General features: G+C 54.1%; 2 protein-coding genes across 3 annotated transcripts; both read left to right on the plus strand.

The window, feature by feature from the left end:
* The first annotated feature begins 8 nt into the window (after positions 1 to 8).
* Positions 9 to 16551, plus strand: Fance (FA complementation group E). Its single transcript, XM_041635178.1, has 11 exons — positions 9 to 37; positions 6091 to 6468; positions 8150 to 8741; positions 9425 to 9469; positions 9705 to 9764; positions 10012 to 10155; positions 10415 to 10538; positions 10724 to 10802; positions 11618 to 11684; positions 13866 to 13991; positions 15957 to 16551. Exons 1-11 carry the CDS (start codon positions 9 to 11, stop codon positions 16056 to 16058), a joined length of 1746 nt encoding a protein of 581 aa, XP_041491112.1. The 3' UTR covers positions 16059 to 16551.
* A 1253-nt stretch (positions 16552 to 17804) lies between these two features.
* Rpl10a (ribosomal protein L10a) lies at positions 17805 to 20205 on the plus strand. 2 transcript variants are annotated; one of them, XM_041634800.1, is made up of 6 exons: positions 17805 to 17889; positions 18100 to 18174; positions 18277 to 18357; positions 18705 to 18853; positions 19719 to 19891; positions 20005 to 20205. In XM_041634800.1, the coding sequence occupies exons 1-6, from the start codon at positions 17885 to 17887 to the stop codon at positions 20173 to 20175; spliced, it is 654 nt and encodes a 217-aa protein (XP_041490734.1). In that variant the 5' UTR covers positions 17805 to 17884; the 3' UTR covers positions 20176 to 20205. The 2 variants fall into 2 exon arrangements, with proteins under 2 accessions (XP_041490734.1, XP_041490735.1); XM_041634801.1 differs by lacking the exons at positions 17805 to 17889; positions 18100 to 18174; positions 18277 to 18357 and adding an exon at positions 18390 to 18603.
* Positions 20206 to 20277: the final 72 nt, after the last annotated feature.

Here is a 20277-nt window from a genome sequence, read left to right on the forward strand (position 1 = left end):
TAGGCGCCATGACTGAACCTGAGTCCTCTGTAAAGCAGTAAGTGCCCCTAACCACTGAGCCAGTCCCACTTGATACCTTTTTAGTGACTAAAAAACAATTCACTACAGTTGGGCATGGTGGCTCAAGCCTGCGACCCCAGGACCCAGGAGGGCTAAGACAGGAAGACTGCTGTGAGTTTGGGCCTTGCTGGCTATACAGAACCCTATCTCAACCACCCACAAAAGTGTTTTATGTAGCCTAATATATCAAAATCACATGTACAATATTACCAATTAATTCAGTCAACACAAAATGCTTTGATCTTTGTGTTAAGTGTATTTTATGCTCAGAACACCTATGAATTTGGGCCATGATAGGTGCCTGTAGGTGATGGGTAGGGTACTGGAGGATGCACGGTGGTTAAGAGAGATTCCTGAGTCCTCCCAGGGCAGGGCCTAGGCCACAGCCTAGATACCACAAAGCCTTGCACACAGCTAGCTCTCAGTAGATGCCACGTGTGTGAGCGAGCAGACCACTTCCTGCAGCTGCTGACGGGAACCGTAGCCACTCCCAGGAGCCTCAGGCTGAGTCAGACCTCACCCAGGAGCTCGTGGCCCCACAGCAGAGCCCAGACAGGAGCAGTAGATACTGAAGTCAGGTGATGGGGCAGATGGCACGCTGGCCCTCTGGGATGCTAAGACCTGGAGGGCTGGGGAGCTCAGAAGCTTTTAATGCCACCCAGGGCTCTATTGGGGCTGTTCTGGAAGAATGTCTGAACCACCCTGTGCCCACAGTGGAAGGAAGACAGTCAGGATTTAGTGTCTGGATCTAGTCGAACCACACCCACGCCCACTGCCTGAGGTACCTGTGCACACGGCAGAAGCATTGCCTCCTGGATGTCCTCAGGTTGTCATGGCACCAGGGTCGGCAGCTGGCAGGGTAGGAGAGCGGCATGCAGGGTAGCTGGCCTTCAGGCCCCATGAGCCTCATCTGCAGCCCTGGGCTTGCCTGTGAACCACAACGGCACCTGGTCAGTGACTGAGGAAAAGCGTGTGGGGATGGTGGAGGGGGGCTCCCAGGGGAACACTGAAGGGGGGAGAAAATAAGGGTGCTATAGGAGAGGGATGTCACCAGGCACTGGTGTCCCCGTTGGAAGGCTCTGGAGGACCTGTCAAGACCAGCAGTGATGTCCTGAGAGCCTGTGGTGTGAGGAAGGCTTTTGCTTATTATCGCTGTGAGGTGAGGATCCTTATTCTTCTAAAGCTACGGAAGAGGAAACTGAGGCAGTCTATGTAACTTTAGGGAGCAAGGGGGACATGAACTCCAATATTCAGGTCTGAGCTGGCACCAGGAGGGACAAGGAGGAGGAGAACTCAGGAAGGAGAGGAGGCCTGGGAGACCGAATGACTGAGGGGAAGGAACACTTAACATCCTCTGCGGCTCAACCTGGGTAGTCCCAGCACTCGGAGGCAGAGGCAGGTGGATCTCTGTGAGTTCAAGGCCAACCTGGTCTACAGAGTAAGTTCCAGGACAGCCAGGGCTGCTACACATAGAAACCCTGTCTCAAAAAGAACAAACAAACAAACAAAAAAAAAAAAGAGGAAGAAAAGAAAGAAAGCTGTATGGCTCAGTGGTTAAGAGCACTGACTACCCTTCCAGAGCCCTGTGTTCAATTCCCAAAATCCACATGGTGGCTCACAACCATCTGTAACTGGTACCAGGAATTCTAACACCCTCTTCTGGCCTCTGCTGGCACCAGCAAACAAGTGGTACGCAGATATACATGTAGGCAAAACACACATAAAATAAAAAGTAAATCTTCAAAAGTGAAACAAACAAAACACCACATATGGTTCAGGGCTAGGGACGCGACTCAGCTGGCACAGTGTCTGCCTACCTTGCACGAGGCTCTGGGCTCCGTCCCCATGACCACATACACCCAGCCAGAGGGCACATAGCTGTAATCAGGTGGAGGAGGCAGGAAGCGTGGACATTCAATGTTATTGCTGTATAGCAAGTTTGAGGCCAGTCTGAGCTACATGAAACCCTGTCTCAAAAGATTGAACCGCAACGTTAAAAAAGGAGATAAGAGCCAGGCGGTGGTGGCGCACGCCTTTAATCCCAGCACTCGGGAGGCAGAGGCAGGCGGATCTCTGTGAGTTCGAGGCCAGCCTGGTCTACAAGAGCTAGTTCCAGGACAGGAACCAAAAAGCTATGGAGAAACCCTGTCTCGAAAATCCAAAAAAAAAAAAAAAAAAAAAAAAAGGAGATAAGAGGCATGGGGGCAAACGCCTTCAATCCAAGCACCTAGAAAACAGAGGCAGAAGCAGGCAGAGTTTGAGGCCAGCCTGAGCTAGCAAGTTCCAGCCAGAGCTGCATAATGAGAGCCTGTCTCAAAACAAACAAACCAAAAAGTCACTGAAAGATTCCAGGACAGGTGTTGATGTGGCTGGTGTCACGTCGGGGCCAGGAAAGGGAAGCAAGCTGGAGAGTTCCCATGGGGCCACCTCTTGGAGCCATCCTGGCGGTAGCTTTTGGACAAGGAAAGGACGTTGTTTTGAGGGATTTCTGCCGCCGCCTGGATGCTCTGAGGGTCCTGTCTGTAAGTGGTATGTGGAGAAGAAGGACCTAGCTTGTCCTGGATTTGAGGAGAAAAGGCTTATATGACAAAGAAACTCCTCCGTGCATCCACTGCCCTGGCTGGCCTCCCTGAGGCTGACCACAGGTGTCCAGGGCCCCTCCGGCATTATCGTTCAACATTTATTAGCCTGCAGCTGCCCCGGCTAAGGCCACCCATAGCCCAGTACACTGTTCTCACTTGGTTGTAGGGGCACATGTGAGGGTTGTCTGTGGCCTGCCCTCCTTCTATGTCACTAGTAAAATCTAGTTGAAAAAAAGGAAAAGAGGTTCCCCAATGTGCTGCCTAGACAGAATTCTAGGATATCCCTGAAGGCACGTCACTGCCGCCTGCTGGAAGGCAGCGGCATGACCGGCAACCCTACACCAGGATCCTCGCGGTTCCCACATTCAGCCGGTGCTTCTGTACTGTGTATGGTGCAACATTAGGGCCAGTCTTGAGTGCCCCTTCCTCCTGGAAGAACATGGCTTGAAGGTGATGGCCCATCTCTCCTTTTACTGCCTCTCAACCGGATCCGGCTCCAGTTCTCCATTTGGGGAAAAGGCCACTGGCTTTCAAGTCTGACTGAATCTACATGCGCCGGTTCCTACCTGAGGCTCTGGCCACAGGTCCCAGCTGGTGTCACTAGATAGGTTTAGGAAGTGTTAGGCTGCCTTACTGGAGGAAGTATGTCACCGGGACCAGCTCTGAGGCAGAGTCCTAGTTTTCCCTCTGCTTGTGCTTAAAGTTTAAGCCTAGCTGGTCCTACTCCAGGCCTCAAGTCTTTACTCTGCCATCATGGCTCCCAACCCTCTGGACCCATACACCCAAATCAACTCGTTCTTAGACATGATGTTTATCACAGCAATAGAAAAGCACAGCACCCGTAAAGGCTGGGGCTGAGGGTCAGTCCGTTACCCAGCAGGCACGAGGCCCTCGGTTTGCTCACTGTTGAGAGTATGGGTACATACCTGTAATCCCAGTACTTGGGAGAGAGAGGCAGGAGGTTCGGGAGTTCCAGATCATCCTTGGTGACCCATCAAGTTGGCAGGCAGCCTGGGCTACATGAGAACCCATTTTTAAAAATATCCGTGATAAATATAATGTTTTACCTGAGCAATGTTGGTGACTTCAGCCCCTACTGTGACAATGTTGTGCTGTGTCCCCCCACCCACCCAGCCTCACCTGTGAGTCTATCCCACGGCAGCTGTGGCCAAAACCAAAGCCTTCTGGATGTTTCTCTCTACTTTATGGAGTTAGGGATGGCTTCATTCCTAGACACCAACAACCTAGAGAAACATGTGTTCTTCCCAGACTGTGCCTGGGCCTTGGTCCTGTGTGGGTGGGAGGACCTCAGCATTACCTTGACCTTCTGTAGCCAGGAGCTGCTTGAGGGAGCAGGGAGGAGGGGAAGGGCCTGCTGGGTGGGAAATCTTAGTGCTGAAGGAAGCTGCTGAGGCTTTAGTGAGAAACCCTCCACCTCCACCCCTGTGGGCTGCTGATTCCCAGCTGGGGGTCATGGATGTTGAGATAGAGTCCCACCTTGAGGAAGGGGGTCCTACCTGTTCTACAGGTTGGATTTTTGTTTTTTAATTTTCCTGTTTTGTAGAAAGATTTTTGGAAGAAAACCAATAAAATATACCTGAGCCGGCCCAGTGCTGTCTGAAGACTGACGTTTATTTCTAGCCCTGCCTTGTCCTCGGGGGCCATCGGTTGTGCCTGGGCTCCGTAAGGCTTCCTGTACACTCCTCAGAGGGTGGGGATGTAACATCTTGACCCACGATGGTCCAGGATCCTGGAACCAGGCTTAGAACTCAATCCCGGTTCTGCCCAGATGGTTCAAATGCAAGAACCTTAGGGAGTGAGACTGGAGCTGAGGCTTGGGGAATGTGGCAGATCTTTGGCCCTGGCTTTACTTCTCAGGCTCCAAATCCCCCAGCAGCCTCTTTGGAACACCAGATATCTGCTCCAGTCTACTTACCAGAGAGAGAAGGTTCCTCCAACTCATTCCCTTGAAATAAAAGAATAGTTTTGGCTCAAAATTAAGATCAGTTCAAAACACTACCATGGTTCCCCATGATATTCAGAGCAGAAGGCCAATGTTCTCTGTGGGATCCCAGGCCTGGTGACCTCTCTGACCCCTTCTCCAGCCCTCCTGCAGTCCCGGGGCCATTGCACTGCATCTTCTGTGCCTGCAGAGACCTCTCCACAGGTTCACTGACCCCATCTTTATCTGGCTCATTATAAGATATCTCACTTTATCTTCCTTTCTTCTTCCTGAAAGTTATTACCACAGCCACAGTATTTGATAATTTGTGGCTGGAGAGGTGGCTCATCAGTCAAGACCCCATATTGCTATCTTCCGGAGGACCCAGGGAATCAAAGTCTTGGCACACCAAATACACATGCAGCAATATCCCCAACCACACACACACACACACACACACACATACGCATGATTAAAAATAAAATTTAAAAGGAGCTGGAGAGATGATTCAGTGGTTAGGAGCATTGGCTGCTCTTGCAGAGGACCTGGGCTCACCCCCAGCGCCCACATGTAAACCCACAGCCATTCATAACTCCAGTTCCAAGGGATTCCACGCCTTCGGGCATGAGGCACACACGTGGTGCATTGACGTACATGCAGGCAAAACAGCTATACTCATAAAATAATAAAAATAAATACACGGGGGCTGGAGCGATGGCTCAGAGGTTAAGGGCACTGGCTGTTCTTCCAGAGGTCCTGAGTTCAATTCCTCAACCACAAGCATCTGTAATGAGATCTGGTGCCCTCTTCTGGCCTGGAGGTGTACAGGTAGGAGAAACATTGTTAAGTAAATAAATCTTTTTTTTGATTTTTTTGAGACAGGGTTTCTCTGTGGTTTTGGAGCCTGTCCTGGAACTAGCTCTTGTAGACCAGGCTGGTCTCGAACTCACAGAGATCCGCCTGCCTCTGCCTCCCCGAGTGCTGGGATTAAAGGCGTGCGCCACCACCGCCCGGCAATAAATCTTTTTTAAAAATCTAAATAAATAAATACATGGGCGGTGGTGGAGCAAGCCTTTAATCCCAGCAATCAGGAGGCAGAGCAAGGTGAATCTCTGTGAGTTCGAGGCCAGCCTGGTCTACGGAGCGCGTTCCAGGACAGATCCCAAAGATACAGAGAAACCCTGTCTTGAAAAACCAAAAAAGGTAAGTAAATAAATAAATAAAATGAAAATATTAAAAAACACGTGGAGAAGGAATAAGATTAGGCAACAGTCTAGATCCAGCCCTTTCACCAAGCGCCGGCCGGATTGGCACAAGTCGGTGGAACCGGACCGCCCCTCTGTATCCCTTTCCTGCGCCATCGCCACGCCCCTCCTCGACCACGCCCATCCACCGAGAGTTTAGTTGTTGGTCACGCTCCTCCTCGACCACGCCCCCTCCCCGCAGTCTGACTAGTTGCTGCCCACGCCCCTTTCTCAGTCACGCCCCTTCCGGCCCCTCCCCTAGTGCTGCGCCTCATCCTCTCAAGCCCTGCTCTGGCTCCCTGCTTCTTCCGTGCGGCGCCTTTCCTGGCTGCGGCGCCTTTCCTGGCTGCGGCGCCCTCAGATCTCGTGTGTTCGGGCTTCCGCCCCGCGTCGGCTCTGCGCTGGAGTGGTCGGTGTCGGACACCGTGACCCCGGCCGGGGCGGCGCCCTGGGCGGCCCTGGACGCCCCCGCCCGCCTCTTGCTGCAGGCGCTGCAGGCGGGACCCGAGGGCGCCCGGCGCGGGCTGGGGGTTCTGCGCACCCTGGGCCGCCGTGCCGAGCACTTCCCCTGGGGCGGCTTCCTCGAGGCGCTGGGCCGCGCAGAGCCCGAGGTGCGGGGCCCCGACGGCCGCCTGAAGCTGTGAGTCCCCGCCGTGGCCCCCGCCGCCTCCCCTCTGTTTGTCTAGTCGCGTCAGGGCTCCATCTAGCCCAGGCTAGCCTCTGACTCCTGCAGCCATGTCCCGAGTGCTCCCCAATATTTTCAGGCATAATTCTAAGTGTAGGCATTGATTTTGCTTGCGTACTTCATCTCTTTAAAAAAAGTCAGCGTTGCCGACCTGGTGGCACACTCCTTTAGCCCCAAAGTTGAGGCAGAGGCAGGCCGATCTCAGACCTTGTCTCAGAAGAAAAATAAAAGCTGGGTTGTGATGTTGCATGCTGGTAATCGCAGCACTCGGAGGCAGAGGCAGGAGGATTCCTTTAAGTTCAAGGCCCCCCAGGACTTCATAGAAAGACATGGTCAAAACAACAGGGAAAAAACCAAACTCCAATGCAAACATACTTATGTCAAGTGAACACCTGTGTTAAAACAGTTAAAACAGTGTGGGGTTAAGATCCATGCACTAGGTCATGGAGTGAGGCCTGCTGGTTGCCAGTGTATCAAACAGTGTTCACCTTACAGCAGGCTTGCTTCCCTGAGTATGGAAGGTAGCCCCCCACATAAGTGTTCTGGATAAATTCTCCCTTCTGAATGGCAAGGGATTCCCTTCTAGACCCTTGAGTGTCAGCCTGCCGCTGTCTTTTTTTTTTTAATTTATTTATTACATATACAGTGTTCTGTTTGCATGTATACTTGCAGGCCAGAAGAAGGCACCAGATCTCATTATAGATGGTTGTGAGCCACCATGTGGTTGCTGGGAATTGAACTCAGGACCTTTGGAAGAGCAGGCAATGCTCTTAACCTCTGAGCCATCTCTCCAGCCCAGCCTGCCGCTTTCAATGTTTTTTTATTTAGTTGTGTATGTACTTGCTATGAGGTTATGGGATGCTGGAGGAGGTTCTCTTAGACCACACCTTCATCTTTTTTCCCTCACTGTGACACTAGTTTTTCTTTCTGACATAGTATCTGTTTCCCACAAATTAAAAAGCTTATCTTCTCTAGTCTCACATGCCGAGTACCCGTGTGTGATGGGGACTAGCCCTGACACAGAGGGACTAGTGGAGACAAGGTCACAGAATTCTAGAGAGCTAAATGCGTGGGGCCCTGGGGAGCCCTGGAGGACAGGGTTGGATGAGAATGCCTGCTGCTAGCAGGAGCTGGCCCTGTAGGAGCTGTAAAGGTTGGGGGTGAAGGGTTATCACCCCATTCCTTCGTCTCAGTGTCCCACTTGCTCTGTGAAACCTTTCTGGTCCGGTTCTGGCACAGCTTTTATCTGCCTTGTGCATGTCCCATGTCCCCGTCTCTGTTGTCCCCTTTCCATCCTCAGTACCTCTTTGGTTGTTTTGTGTTGGTTTTAAGACAGGGCTTTGCTATATAGCCCTGACTGGCCTCAAACTCACAGGTCTGTCTGCCTTGGCGTCACAAGTGCTGGGATTTAAGGCCATACTTGGCCGCCTCTTCTTAGCAAATCTTGTAGGCATCACCCCCGATTCCCTGCTACAGTGGTGGACACCCTACCCAGTCTACCCCACCCTGTATGACACACGCCTGCCATCAGAGCACCTAAGGAGTTAAGGCAGGAGGATTGAGAGGTCGTGACAGTCTGGGTTACATAACGAGACCCCCAACCCAGAAAACAAAACAAAAAAAACTCTGTCTGTAGGACTCCACTGCTGCTACAGTTGCCCGGGATATGCCGGAAGAACCTGATGACCCTGCTCATGGCTGTTCGACCCTTGCTACCTGAGAGCGGCCTCCATTCTGTACTGCACCTTGCCCAGCAGGACACAGCATCTACCCATGATGCCTGGCTCCATGCCCTCGCGGTGCTGCTAAGAAGGGATGTGGGGATTGGAGTCTCTGTGGAGGGAACCTCCCCATTGTCCCCAAACTGTCAGTCACAGCTCCGAGACCTGTGTGGACGCCTGGGCCAGGGCAGTAGGGGCCTGAAATTGGCTCCAACTCCAGAGGACCAGCACTTGCAGCTCCGTGGGAAACGGAAGAAGGAGCCAGAGGAAGATCCTGCCAGCCCTGAGTCAGAGAGAGCCCCTAAAAGGTTCCGGGGTTTGGAGGAGGAAGAGAAGGACCAGGAAGAGAGACCCAAGCTGGAGTCCCGAGAATCCCCATTAGATGCAGGAGGCGTGTCACCTGACCCAAAGCAGACTGCTTCTGAAGCAGAGACTCCTGAGACTGGCCCTTGTGTGGAGGAGGCCAAGGGTCCAGCTGAGAGGGTGGAGTTGCCCCGAGCTGTCCAGGTACTTTGGCTGGAGGCTGGTTTCAGAATGGTTCTTCTGCATAGTGGTGAAAGCTGGTTGAGACATAAATCCCAACAGGGACCTCTTTACATGGAGCAGGGATGAGGGGGTGGGTTGTGGAGGAAGGAAGGGGGGGCAGCCTCCCCTCCCCAAACTGGTGGAGGTGGGGAGGGAGTTACTAGGAACTGGAAACACCTGTCCTAATCTAGAGTGTGGGATTGAAGGGTTTGGCCACTGGTGCTTTCTCTACCCACTGGCGTGAATCATGCCAACATCCAGCCCGCCCGCCCGCCCGCCCGCCCATACTGGGTCTACTACCCCATTGAAGTTGGATGCAGAAAAGAAAAAGCAGTGGGCTGGGTTTCACACAAGCCTGCTCTAGACATCTTGTAAGATGGAGATGGCACCTTCCTGTTCTTCCTGAATCACTTTTGCCCCTCAGTTCCCATTGCCCCCCCCCCCCAATGTGTGGGCACATGTGGTTCTCATGGAGGCCAGAAAAGGGCAGAGGATCTCCCAGAGCTTGAGTTACAGGTGATTGTGAGCAGCTCCAGTTCCTCTGGAAGAAAGGGAAGTGTCTAACCATTGAGCCATTCTTTCAGTTCTTGCCCGGGTGTTTTCTCCAGAGGGAGCTAGGAGGTCCTGCCGCACTATAGAAATGGTAACTGCTCTCTCCTCTACAGGACCAGGTGCCCAGGCTGCAGCAGCTGCTGAAAGCCTTCCAAGAGGTGACTGGCCCTCTCTCTTTACCACAGCCCTTTTGACCCACGCCCAGGGAAGCCCCAGATCATGGAGCCTGGGTGGGGCTGGGTAGGAGGGAGATCTTAGGATACTCACTCCAGGGCCAAGTCTGGATATGCTATCATCCCCTGGAAGTCCTTCTCTGGTGGTGTCTTCTAAGAGTGGCCTCTGTGACCTGTCGCCAGCAATCTGCCAGCTCTTACTCAGGCTTTGTCTCCCCAGGGGTTGGAAGACGAGCCTCCAGGAGACCTGCAGTTTCTCCATGAATGTGGTCCCAGCCAGGTGAGACAGGCCTGGCCCTGAGGTCTCCCATGCCCCTGCCTGTTTCCCTGCCTCTCATGGGGCTCAGGGCTGCATTTTCTGCCTCTTCACTAGGGTTTCCCTGAGTCATTTCTTAGCCGTTGGTTCTCCCACTCGCTCTCCCTGCTCCATGCTGCTCCCTCTCCCCTCGTGCCCTTGCTCTGCCCTTTCTGTGGCCCACTGGGCCTGCAGCCTCACAGAGTCAACCGGGTTTCCTGGTTTCCCTCAGATAGAGTTGCTATGCAGCCAGCTGCAGCTGAACCAGCTCCCTGATGGAGGCCTCCTGCAGTTCTGCAGCTACCTGCTGAGTCTCACACCAGCCCTCAGCATCAGCAATGCCTCCATCTTGGCCAGGAGTCTCTTTCTTGACCGGGTGGGTGCAGGAAACCCCAGAAGGCCAGGAATAATGGGGATCCTGAGTCCCCAGGAAGGAGGTTTGGGAGAGGGACTAAGGTGCGGACCCCTGGCACCTTACAGCATGTAATGTCTTCCCACCTGCGCCCCAGATGGGGCTTTTGGGTTTGGGAACCAGGGGTGGCTTTTCCTCAGTTACATGGGTTGCCAACTGACACATGTGAGGTAAAACACTTCCTGACTGGATGAAGTGACTTTGTCCTCTCCCTGGTGACTAGGTCCTCTCCCTGCCATCCTCCGCCTCTAGGCTGCTCAGAGCTGCCCTTGTCTCCTTCTGTGTGAAGTACACCTACGTCTTCTGCAAGACCCTCCTAGTTCCTCTACTCCAGGACCCGAGTATGGGTAACTACCTGCAGAACCAATCCAGGCCTCCCCCTCTGCCCTGCACACTTCACCCCTTGCGGCCCTGCCGAGTTGGGGTTCAGCAAGTGAAAATGCTAGTTTGTTCCCAGACAGTGGTCATCCTGTTTCTGTCAGCCTTCCCCTGCCCTCCCCCAGCCCTCTGTCTTCTCCTGTCTTTGACCCAGGTCCTGTGCAGACCGAGCTACTGTGCTGTCTTGTAAAGGATGAGTCCTTGGAGCCAGACATGCAGGTCCAGATCCTGGGGTGAGTGCAGGCTTTATGCTAACCCCACGCTGGGTTTCACCCCAGCACCACACACGCACACACACATGCACACACAGTGGCATAGCACATGCTGCTGCCCCTGGGGCATAAACCCACCTTGTGCCCTTTCCTCTGGGCCCATGTTGAATGCCAGGTTAGACTTCCCCAGTTTGGTGGTTTTGTTTTTTTTTTTTTTCATCTTCCCCAGTTTTACTGGATCCCTCTCAGAAGGAGCTCAGCCCAGACACATCATAGTGTTTGAGTGTTGTCTCCAGAGTCAGACATGAATGAGTTCAGTCTCCACCTTGTTTATTGACTTGGATGCACTCAGGTTTTTATTTATTTTTTTCCCGAGCCAGGGTTTCTCTGTGTAGCCCTGACTGTCCTGGAACTCACTCTGTAGACCAGGCTGGCTTCACACTTAGAGATCCACCTGCCTCTGCCTCTGGAGTGCTGGGACTAAAGGTGTGCACTACCACGTCCAGCTTTCTTAAAAAACAGAAAGATGTGAATCTTTCTTAAAAACAGGGGACTGTTACACAGAGAAACCCTGTCTCAAAATAACGAAACAAGAAAGAAAAAAGAAAAAGGGAGTATCCTCAGATAACGCCAGCCACTGCTCACTGACCACTTAGCTTCAGAGCCTACACAGTGTCCCCTTTCTACGTAGAAGAACTTCACAGACAGTGGGCAATCAAACCCAGGAAGATACTTGTGCCTGGGTCTGCAGCTGTTGCACATGGGGCTGCTGCCTGCTCTTCTGCGTGCCCAGTGGTGGGAAGACAGCCCTTACTCACTGTGTGTCCTCCGTGCAGGCAGGTCCTGGAGCTGGCCTGGAGGGAGGAGATGTTCCTGGTGTTGCAGGCACTCCTGGAGCGGCAGGTGAGTGGGCTGCCTAGAGAAGGCTGCATAGGACCCAGGCCGCTGGCTTTCAGTCTCAGGCAAGCAGGCTGCTGCCTTCCAGCAGGGTCAAAGCCCCAGCCACTGAAGGTGGGGATGGGCAGCTGATGTCTGGTCTGCCTAGCTCTGTCTCTTAGTAGCACCTGCTGGGCTGATGCCTCCTCCTCTTTCTTGAACTCCTGATCTTTGTCCCTCCTGCTGGGATTGTGGGTGTGCCCCACCCACTGGGTTGGAGTCCTAACTTGGGAGATCAACAGAGAGGAATGCTCCCCTGACCTTTCCCACCCCTAACCCCCCCACATCCGCCCCCTCCCCCAGTGCTTAGCTGTCACTGGTTTAGAGGCAGAGACAAGCAGTGCTTGCATTGGCAGCTTAGACGGCAGGCCTTTAACTCACCTTCCCTGCTTCTCACTGGTGCTGAAGCTCACCAGCCCTGGCCCCCGTTCCTGCTTTTCCTGTGTCCAGCAGGGTTTGAGCCCAGGACTCTGTGCATGCTAGGCAGGTGCTCTGCTCCAGAACCATAGTCCTAGCCCTTGGTCTGTGTAGCCCAGGCTATCATGAATTTAATCCCAGGTACTGGGATTACATGCCTGAGCCACCATAACTGACTGGCTGTACATTGCTTTTTTGAGATAGGGTCTCTTGTAGCCCAGTTGGTCTTACTACAGATGGTTGTGAGCCACTATGTGGTTGCTGGGAATTGAACTCAGGACCTTTAGAAGAGCAGGCCATGCTCTTAACCTCTGAGCCATCTCTCCAGCCACCCAATTCTTTAAGATTTTATTTACTTATTACGCATACAGTGTTCTGCTGGTATGCATGCCTGTAGACCAGAAGAGGGCGCCAGATCTCATTACGGGTGGTTGTGGGCCACCGTGTGATCACTGGGAATTGAACTCAGGTCCTCTGGAAGAGCAGCCAGTGCTCTTAACCTCTGAGCCCTCTTTCCAGCCCCATTCAGCTTTTTATGCCCCCAGTCACAGCAGTACGTCTTCACACAACAGGAGCCCCAAGAACAATGGGTGTAAAGTGCTGAGCGCCTCCTGATGGTCGTGGTCATCTGTTGTTATGAAGAGTTGGCAGTGTCCTTCAGGACCTCGCCATGCCCTGTCATTAAGGTTTCAACCACTGAGGCAGGCTGGTGTCACCGGCTCCCCCGTGGTACTGATCTGGGCTTGGCAAGGGTAGGGGCTATAGTGTGAGACCATGTGTCTGCCATTTTATTTCTTTCCCCAGTCTTCAGTTACTTTGAGCCTTGGTGTCCAGTTGTGGGGACGGGGGCTCATTGGTATGTCAGCTTCCCTTACTGTGGTAGAATACCTGAGGTAGGCCGTTGTGGGAAGTTTACTCTTGGCTCTTTTGAGGGATCCACCACCCAGCTCCCAAATAAATCACACAGAGGCTTATTCTTAGTTATGAATGCCTGGCCTTAGCTCGGCTTGTTTCTAGTCAGCTTTTCATATGTTATCCCTACTACCTTTTGCTTCTGGGCTTTTATCTTTCTCTGTTTCTGGATACCTCTCTTTACCTCTTCCTCCGTGGCTTGTTGTGTAGCTGGGTAGCTGGACCCTGATGTCCTCCTCTCCTTTTCTGTTGTTGCTCTTCTTTCTTATTTCTCCTTCTATTCACACTCTCTGCCTGCCAGCCCTGCCTATCTTCGCTCCTGCCTCGCTATTGGCCGTTCATCTCTTTATTAGGCCATCAGGTGTGTTAGACAGGCACAGTAACACAGCTTCACAGAGTTAAACAAATGTAGCGTAAACAAAAGTCACACACCTGAAAATAACATTCCCCAACAGTAAACAGCAGGAAGCAAGGTTGACTTGAGTTGAGAGGCTCCATCTGTGTTGGCTCTGTTGCTCCCTGGCCTGTATGGGACACATCGTGGTGGAAGAAGTGTGTGGTAGGTAGGCTGCTCGGGCCATGGCAGTCGAGAAGCAGAGAGAGAGTAGGGGCCAAGCTACCACCGTCCCTTTTAGAGAAACCCTAGTGACCCAAAAGCTCTGCCATCTCAGCACCTTTGCCCAAACCTTCAACATGTGGATCTGTAGAGGGGCTTTCTAGATCCATTCCTAGAGCACTCTGTCCAGCTACCTGCTAGGAGATGGAGATCTTGGGATTTAACCCAGGCCTGGCCGTATGACGCTGTCTCAATGCGTGCAGGTGGAGATGACCTCTGAGATGTTCAATGTCTTGGTGCAAAGGCTCTGCAGAGAGGCGACAGCAGCTACCACCTCCATGTCCTACGCCAAGCTGATGCTAACAGTGATGACCAAGTACCAGGCCAGCGTGAGTGTCCACAGGGGCTTGTTCATTGGGCCAGCATCTCTGGTGGTAGTGCTCTGTGGGGCATTGGCGAGTTAAGATGGCATGATGCTTGAGTGGACCCTGTCCCTCTGTTGTCCTGCTTGTGAGGAGCCATGCATAGGCATTTGGTGACCCAAGAGGAGGGCGGCTAAGCCTCACTGGGGATTGAGACTGGGGGTGGTTACTGTGTGGGGCAGGCTGAAGCAGGGGGATTGCTGTAAATTCAAGGCCAGTCTGGGCTACGGTAGCACACGCCTTTAGTCCCAGCATTCAGGAGGCAGAGGAAGATGATGTCTGTGAGTTCCAGGATAACCTGGTCTACATAGTGAGTTCCAGGACAGCCAGGGCTATGTAGCGAACCTGTGTACCCCCAAAAAAACTTTTTTAAAAAGTTGGGGAGGTCTGGGATGACACTCAGTTGGCAGAGTGCCTGCCCACCAGCCACAGAACCCTGGGGTCGATTCCTAACACTATGTAGACTGGGTGTGGCAGCACACAGCCTGTAGGGAAATCTGAAGTTCGAGGCCAGGCCAAGCTGTGTGAGAGGTTCTGTCCCATCCCAAAACACATAAAAAGCCATGGTGACCAAGGGCTGAGTTAGTAGGAGGATGCTCCTGGCAAAGGCGACAGTGTGAGCCAGGATCTGCTTATGTAGCCAGAACACTGAGAGCCAGCTGGGCAGTGGTGGTGCTTGCCTATTTTAATCCCAGCACTCGGGGGAGGCAGAAGATCTAGGACTGTCAGAGCCAATGGTGGCCGAGGCTGTGAATTTGCTAGCCTGTGCTGTGCATCAGCCCTCAGACACTGTTAGCTCCTTTTTGTTGGTTTTGCTTTGAGATGGGGGTCTGCTGCCTGACTTAAATTTGGCCCCCTGGGCTTGTAGTCCTGTCGCCTTGGCCTCCTGATTTTTTTGTTTGTGCTTTGTTTTGTTTTGTTTTTTTGTTGTTGTTTTTTTATTTATTTATTATGTATACAATATTCTTTCTACGTGTATGTCTGCAGGCTAGAAGAGGGCACTCATTACAGATGGTTGTGAGCCACCATGTGGTTGCTGGGAATTGAACTCAGGACCTTTAGAAGAGCAGGCAATGCTCTTATCCACTGAGCCATCTCTCCAGCCCTTGGTTTGGTTTTTTTGAGACAGGGTTTCTCTGTAACTTTGGAGCCTGTCCTTGAACTAGCTCTGTAGACCAGGCTGGCCTCGAACTCACAGAGTGCTGGGATTAAAGGTGTGCGCCACCACTGCCTGGCCGGCCTCCTGTTTTGCTGGGTCTGTTTGTCTTGTGCTACAGTGTCTGTATAGCAGCCTCATTTTACAGATAAGGGGTAGAGGGACTAAGCATGTTCCAGAAGGCCCTGCAGGTCATGGGCCCGAGAGCTTTTTGTTTTGTTTTTAACAACATCTCACGTAGCCTACGATTTGCTATGTGGCCAAAATGACCTTGAACATCTGAGCCTCCTGCCTCCAGTTGCTGAGTGTTAGGATTGTAGGGTGCACCACTGTGGCCTGGTTATGTAGTGCTGGGGATGGAGTATAGGCCTTCCTGCTTGATGGGCTCTGTAGGTCTGGCTAGGCTGAACCCTCTATGTTGACCAGGCTGGCTTCAAGTCTACAAAGACCCTCCTGCCTCTGCCTCCTGAGTAGTGGGAGTAAAGGCCTGGACCACTATGCTGGGCCATCTGGCCAGGGGTAGCACTACCCACAGTGGGCTGACCCTCCTATGTTATCTGGCAATCTACGGAAATGCTCCACAGGCCGATATGGAGCCAGTCCCTCAGTTGAGGCGCCCTCCTTACCCAGTTCTATCTGATGACCGCCAAGGTCCTCCTGGAGCTTGCCTCACCTCAAGGAGGAGGAAGGTTCTGTTGCTCAGAAGCCTCCATCCTTAGCAAGGCCTGTGGGGTGGTGAGGAGATGGCCACCGCAATCCTAATTCCCTCTCTCCAGTTCACAAAGCAGCAGAGCCTGGACATGGCTGTGGCCCTAGAGCCCAACGCCACCTTCCTGAAGAAGTCCCTGCAGGCAGCGCTGAGACATCTAGCCCGCTGACCACCCACAAGGACTCGGTTTCCTGACCCCTTGCCTTGGAACACACACAGCACAGCCAGCTCAGGAGTCAGCTGCCCTGGTGTCCAACACTCCTGGCCATCTTGACTTTAGAGAGGAGGCCCTAGGCTCTGTGCTGGCTACCACTCCTGATCACAGTACAGGGACAGTGGAGGACCAGCTGTAGATGGGCGGTGTCCTGGGAGAGCTGGCTCCAGTGTGCTCAGGGTGAGTCTTTTGTGCTCAGGTGTATGTTGTGGCCCTCCTTTTCTGTTTGTTTCTGAACTGAATAATTTTGCAATAGTTTTTAATAAAGCTCATCCAAGCATGGTGGCTCACCCCTGTAATCCCAGCGCTCAGGCCACACAGTGTGAGGCCAGCCTAAGCTGCAAAAGAGAGACCTTTCTCAGACATGTTTGTGGGTGTGGCTGGGCGATGGCTGCTGGGTAAAGAGCTTGCTGAGGACCTTAGGATTTTAATTTGAATCCCCAGAAACCACACACCCCCACCCCACCCCCCATCCCCGCTCTTATGGCAAGATGGGAGGAGAGGCAAGGGGGATCTCTGAGTTTGAGCCGGGTCTGCTCCAAGTAGAGAGTTCCAGAACAGCTAGGGCCACACATAGAAACCCTGTCTGGGGGAAACAACAATTTAGCACACAGACATTACTGAATTAGGAAAGTTCATGGCAGCACCCTCCTAGCTGATCCCTGCGGCGGGTGCTACGTCCCAGACAGCAGCTTCCTGTGAAGCCGAATCCCCTGTTCCGGGAGGTGGGAAATCAACTTAGGGACAAAGAAAGCCTGGTTTTGAGAACAAGCTGACGGGGCAAGGCGAGCAAAGCTTAAGAGACCAGGCTGGCTTAACAGCCCCTCACCCCGCTGGTGGCCTTTACAGTTGGGTAGCCCCTGAAGCTCCCCGCCACTCAACACTCCCTGACCCTGTGTGAACTTTCTTTACTGTACCCGATGTGTGCTGCGAATGTGCTCAGGATAGGTGAACTATTCCCAGACCTGCCCCTGGCAATGGTGGGTGCTGGCCAAAAACGGTGGCCTGAAGGAGTTTGTCTCCCCCGTCATGATCCGGGTGAGACCCCCCTGCACGGCCTCTTGACCCTGTTCCTCTCTATTAACTGCAAAGGGGGGGGGGGGGGTCAGGCAAGAAGGCCGGCTTTGTTTGAAATGCCAACTAATTGAGAAAAGACGGGGCATTGGTCCAGAGTCCAAATCGCCCAGAGGCAGAGTCGGGCAGTTTATACAGATGGCCATGGCAGACTGGTGGGCGCCTTCTCCCAGGTGGAGGCTCGCGCTTAAACGGTGCGCACCTGATCCTAATCTAGTCACAAGACGCTTCTCGACGCTGCAGATCTCAAGGATCGTTTTTTTTCCTCGAGCTATTCCTCATCGCTGTCTCTGCCCACGAGTGGTGGCGGCTGGACCATTGCACAAGTACGGGCTAGTGGGGGCAGCTGCCTCGTGGCTCTCCGGGGCTCATCGCCAAATTTGGCGAAGACGGAAAGCAGAGTTCTTCTGGTGACTAGGGAAGACAGAGGTCAGGCACTAGATAGGGAAATCCGATCTCAGAGCCCAGCTCCAGCGCCGGTAGCCCAGAACCCGCACAGTTCCGACGCCGGCTGATCCTAGCGCCGAGGTCGCGGTACAGCCGCGTGGTGGCGCCCCCAACGGCCGCAAGCCGCAGCGCTCCTCCGGCCAGACTAAGCGCCGAGCAGACAACGGGACAAGCCGTTCTCGCGAGAACAGGAGAGCTATTTGAGCGCAAGCGCGGAGCTCTGTCTTCTCTTCCTTCCGGTTCCCGCAGCCTCTCCAGCCATGAGGTAGGTAGCTATCGGAGCGCTATCCGCAGCCATCCGCGCACCCGGGAGTCCCGCGGATATCGTGCGGCTCGACTCGGAGGCTCTCCCCGCGGCTGTGCTCGTCGCCAGTCTTTTCCCGGCAGGCTGTGGGCCTCGTCCGTCGGCGCGGGGCCCGAGCCCTCCGGGGAGCCAGCATGGCGGGCACTGAGCGCCCTCGTTTCTCCCTAACAGCAGCAAAGTCTCTCGCGACACCCTGTACGAGGCGGTGCGGGAGGTCCTGCACGGGAACCAGCGCAAGCGCCGCAAGTAAGCACTGGCGGGGCGGGCTCCCCGGCGCTCCCCGGTGGGGCGGAACGGGCACCCTGGCGTCCTCAGGCACGGCGGGCTGACGGCGCCCCTCTCGCCTAGGTTTCTGGAAACGGTGGAGCTGCAGATCAGCCTGAAGAACTACGACCCCCAGAAGGACAAGCGTTTCTCGGGCACCGTCAGGTTGGCACCGCTCTGACCCCACCCAGCCCCTCAGTGTCCCCGTGTGGCCTCGCCCTGCCGCTCTGGCCAAGCCCGAGGCGGGCACGGGGGCACTGACGGGCGCGGGTAGTTCAGGCGCCCTGCTCCGGGCAGGCTGGCTGGACGGACCCCCACCCTGGGTCTTAAAACAAGAGGGGAGGCGTGGGGAGGCCTCGGCCGAGCCCGCCGGCTAGCCTGAGAAGCCAGGCTAGTGTCGCAGACCTCCGGGTAAGGCTCGGGGCTCGCTGCCGTCCCAGACTCCTGGGACTCCTTCCGCCTCGTGGGCTCTCGGGGACTGGTCATGACCTGTTCCCTCCTCCCCAACGCAGGCTCAAGTCCACCCCTCGCCCCAAGTTCTCGGTGTGCGTCCTGGGGGACCAGCAGCACTGCGATGAGGCCAAGGCCGTGGATATCCCCCACATGGACATCGAGGCGCTGAAGAAGCTCAATAAGAACAAGAAGTTGGTCAAAAAGCTGGGTAGGTGCAGCTGGCTTGGTGTTTCGGGCGGCCCTGGCTGCCTTCGGCAGGCGCCATACGGAAGGGGGTTTAGGGGTCTACCTTGGCACAAGCCAGGAGCGGCCCCGGTCGCAGAGTGCTTCACAGCGGTTAGCAATCCAGAAAGCGGCACACAGGCCGATCTGGTGGAGGAGGTCATTCAGTGAGGCGCTCCTCCCAGGTGTGGGAAGTTGACACAGACAGCTGTTGTGTTTTCTGGTGAAGTGGACAGCCTGGGCTGTGACAGCTTAGCTTTCCGTTGAAGGTGGCCTCGTTTTGGATTTTTACTGGTGTCAGGCATTGGCACTTGGGCAAGTGAGGCTACTGGGTGGGCGCATTGGACTCCCATTAGCTCCCTTCTTCCCTCTGATCTGGGCGGTAGTTATGCCTGCCTTTACAGAAAGGAAACAACTCCCGCTCTTGCAGGCTTGGCTAACACCCCACCAAACACCTGTTCCCAGCCATTGAACATGACAGCCACCCTCACTGAAGCGCCCGGGCTGCACAGCGGCAGTCCTGCTTTGGGTTTCTCATAGCTAGGCTTGGTTCTGGGCCTCTGCAGTGTGCCCTGGATTGTGGGTTCAGGAGTGCAGGGTCTGCGGAGGCAGCTTGGTGGCCAGTTTAAAAAGGTGGTTCTGAGCCAGGCAGTGGTGGAGCACGCCTTTAATCCCAGCACTCGGGAGGCAGAGGCAGGCAGATCTCTGAGTTCAAGGCCAGCCTGGTCTACAAGAGCTAGTTCCAGGACAGGCTCCAAAGTAACAGAGAAACCCTATCTCAAAAAACCAGAAAAAAAAGTTGGTTCTGCCTTTCTGGCCTGGATATGAACAGCCCTTGTCTTCTCACACAGCCAAGAAGTATGACGCCTTTCTGGCCTCTGAGTCTCTGATCAAGCAGATCCCACGTATCCTGGGCCCAGGCCTGAACAAGGCTGGCAAGTTCCCTTCCCTGCTGACACACAATGAAAACATGGTGGCCAAAGTGGACGAGGTGAAGTCCACGATCAAGTTCCAGATGAAGAAGGTGGGTTTGGGTTCCTTGAGCACAGCAGGCTTGACTAGAGGTGGGAAGTGAACCCTGCTCTCAGGAGAGAGCCGGGCCTGCCACCTAGGTGTTGACCAGCCTGGCCTCTGCAGGTGCTGTGTCTGGCTGTCGCTGTCGGCCACGTGAAGATGACGGACGACGAGCTGGTCTACAACATCCACTTGGCTGTCAATTTCTTGGTGTCCTTGCTCAAGAAGAACTGGCAAAATGTCCGGGCTTTGTATATCAAGAGCACCATGGGCAAGCCCCAGCGTCTTTACTAGGATGCCCCAATAAACCTTCGTGCTACTCTACTCTTGGTCTGCCTGTGTCTGAGCTCAGTTCCAACCCCACTGGAGTGATTGGAGCTGTATGGAGCTAGATTC

Source organism: Microtus oregoni, unplaced genomic scaffold, assembly GCF_018167655.1.
Source record: "Microtus oregoni isolate MIOR12 unplaced genomic scaffold, Mior012 000046F_ref0000063, whole genome shotgun sequence".
Lineage (NCBI taxonomy): Eukaryota > Metazoa > Chordata > Mammalia > Rodentia > Cricetidae > Microtus > Microtus oregoni.

Coding starts and splice junctions, on each gene's coding strand:
- Fance (XM_041635178.1), top strand. CDS start 9: ATGACTGAACCTGAGTCCTCTGTAAAGCA. Junction 6,469..8,149: donor CCCGACGGCCGCCTGAAGCT/GTGAGTCCCCGC, acceptor CTCTGTCTGTAG/GACTCCACTGCTGCTACAGT. Junction 10,803..11,617: donor ATGCAGGTCCAGATCCTGGG/GTGAGTGCAGGC, acceptor TCCTCCGTGCAG/GCAGGTCCTGGAGCTGGCCT.
- Rpl10a (XM_041634800.1), top strand. Junction 18,175..18,276: donor AACCAGCGCAAGCGCCGCAA/GTAAGCACTGGC, acceptor CCTCTCGCCTAG/GTTTCTGGAAACGGTGGAGC. Junction 18,854..19,718: donor GAAGTTGGTCAAAAAGCTGG/GTAGGTGCAGCT, acceptor CTTCTCACACAG/CCAAGAAGTATGACGCCTTT.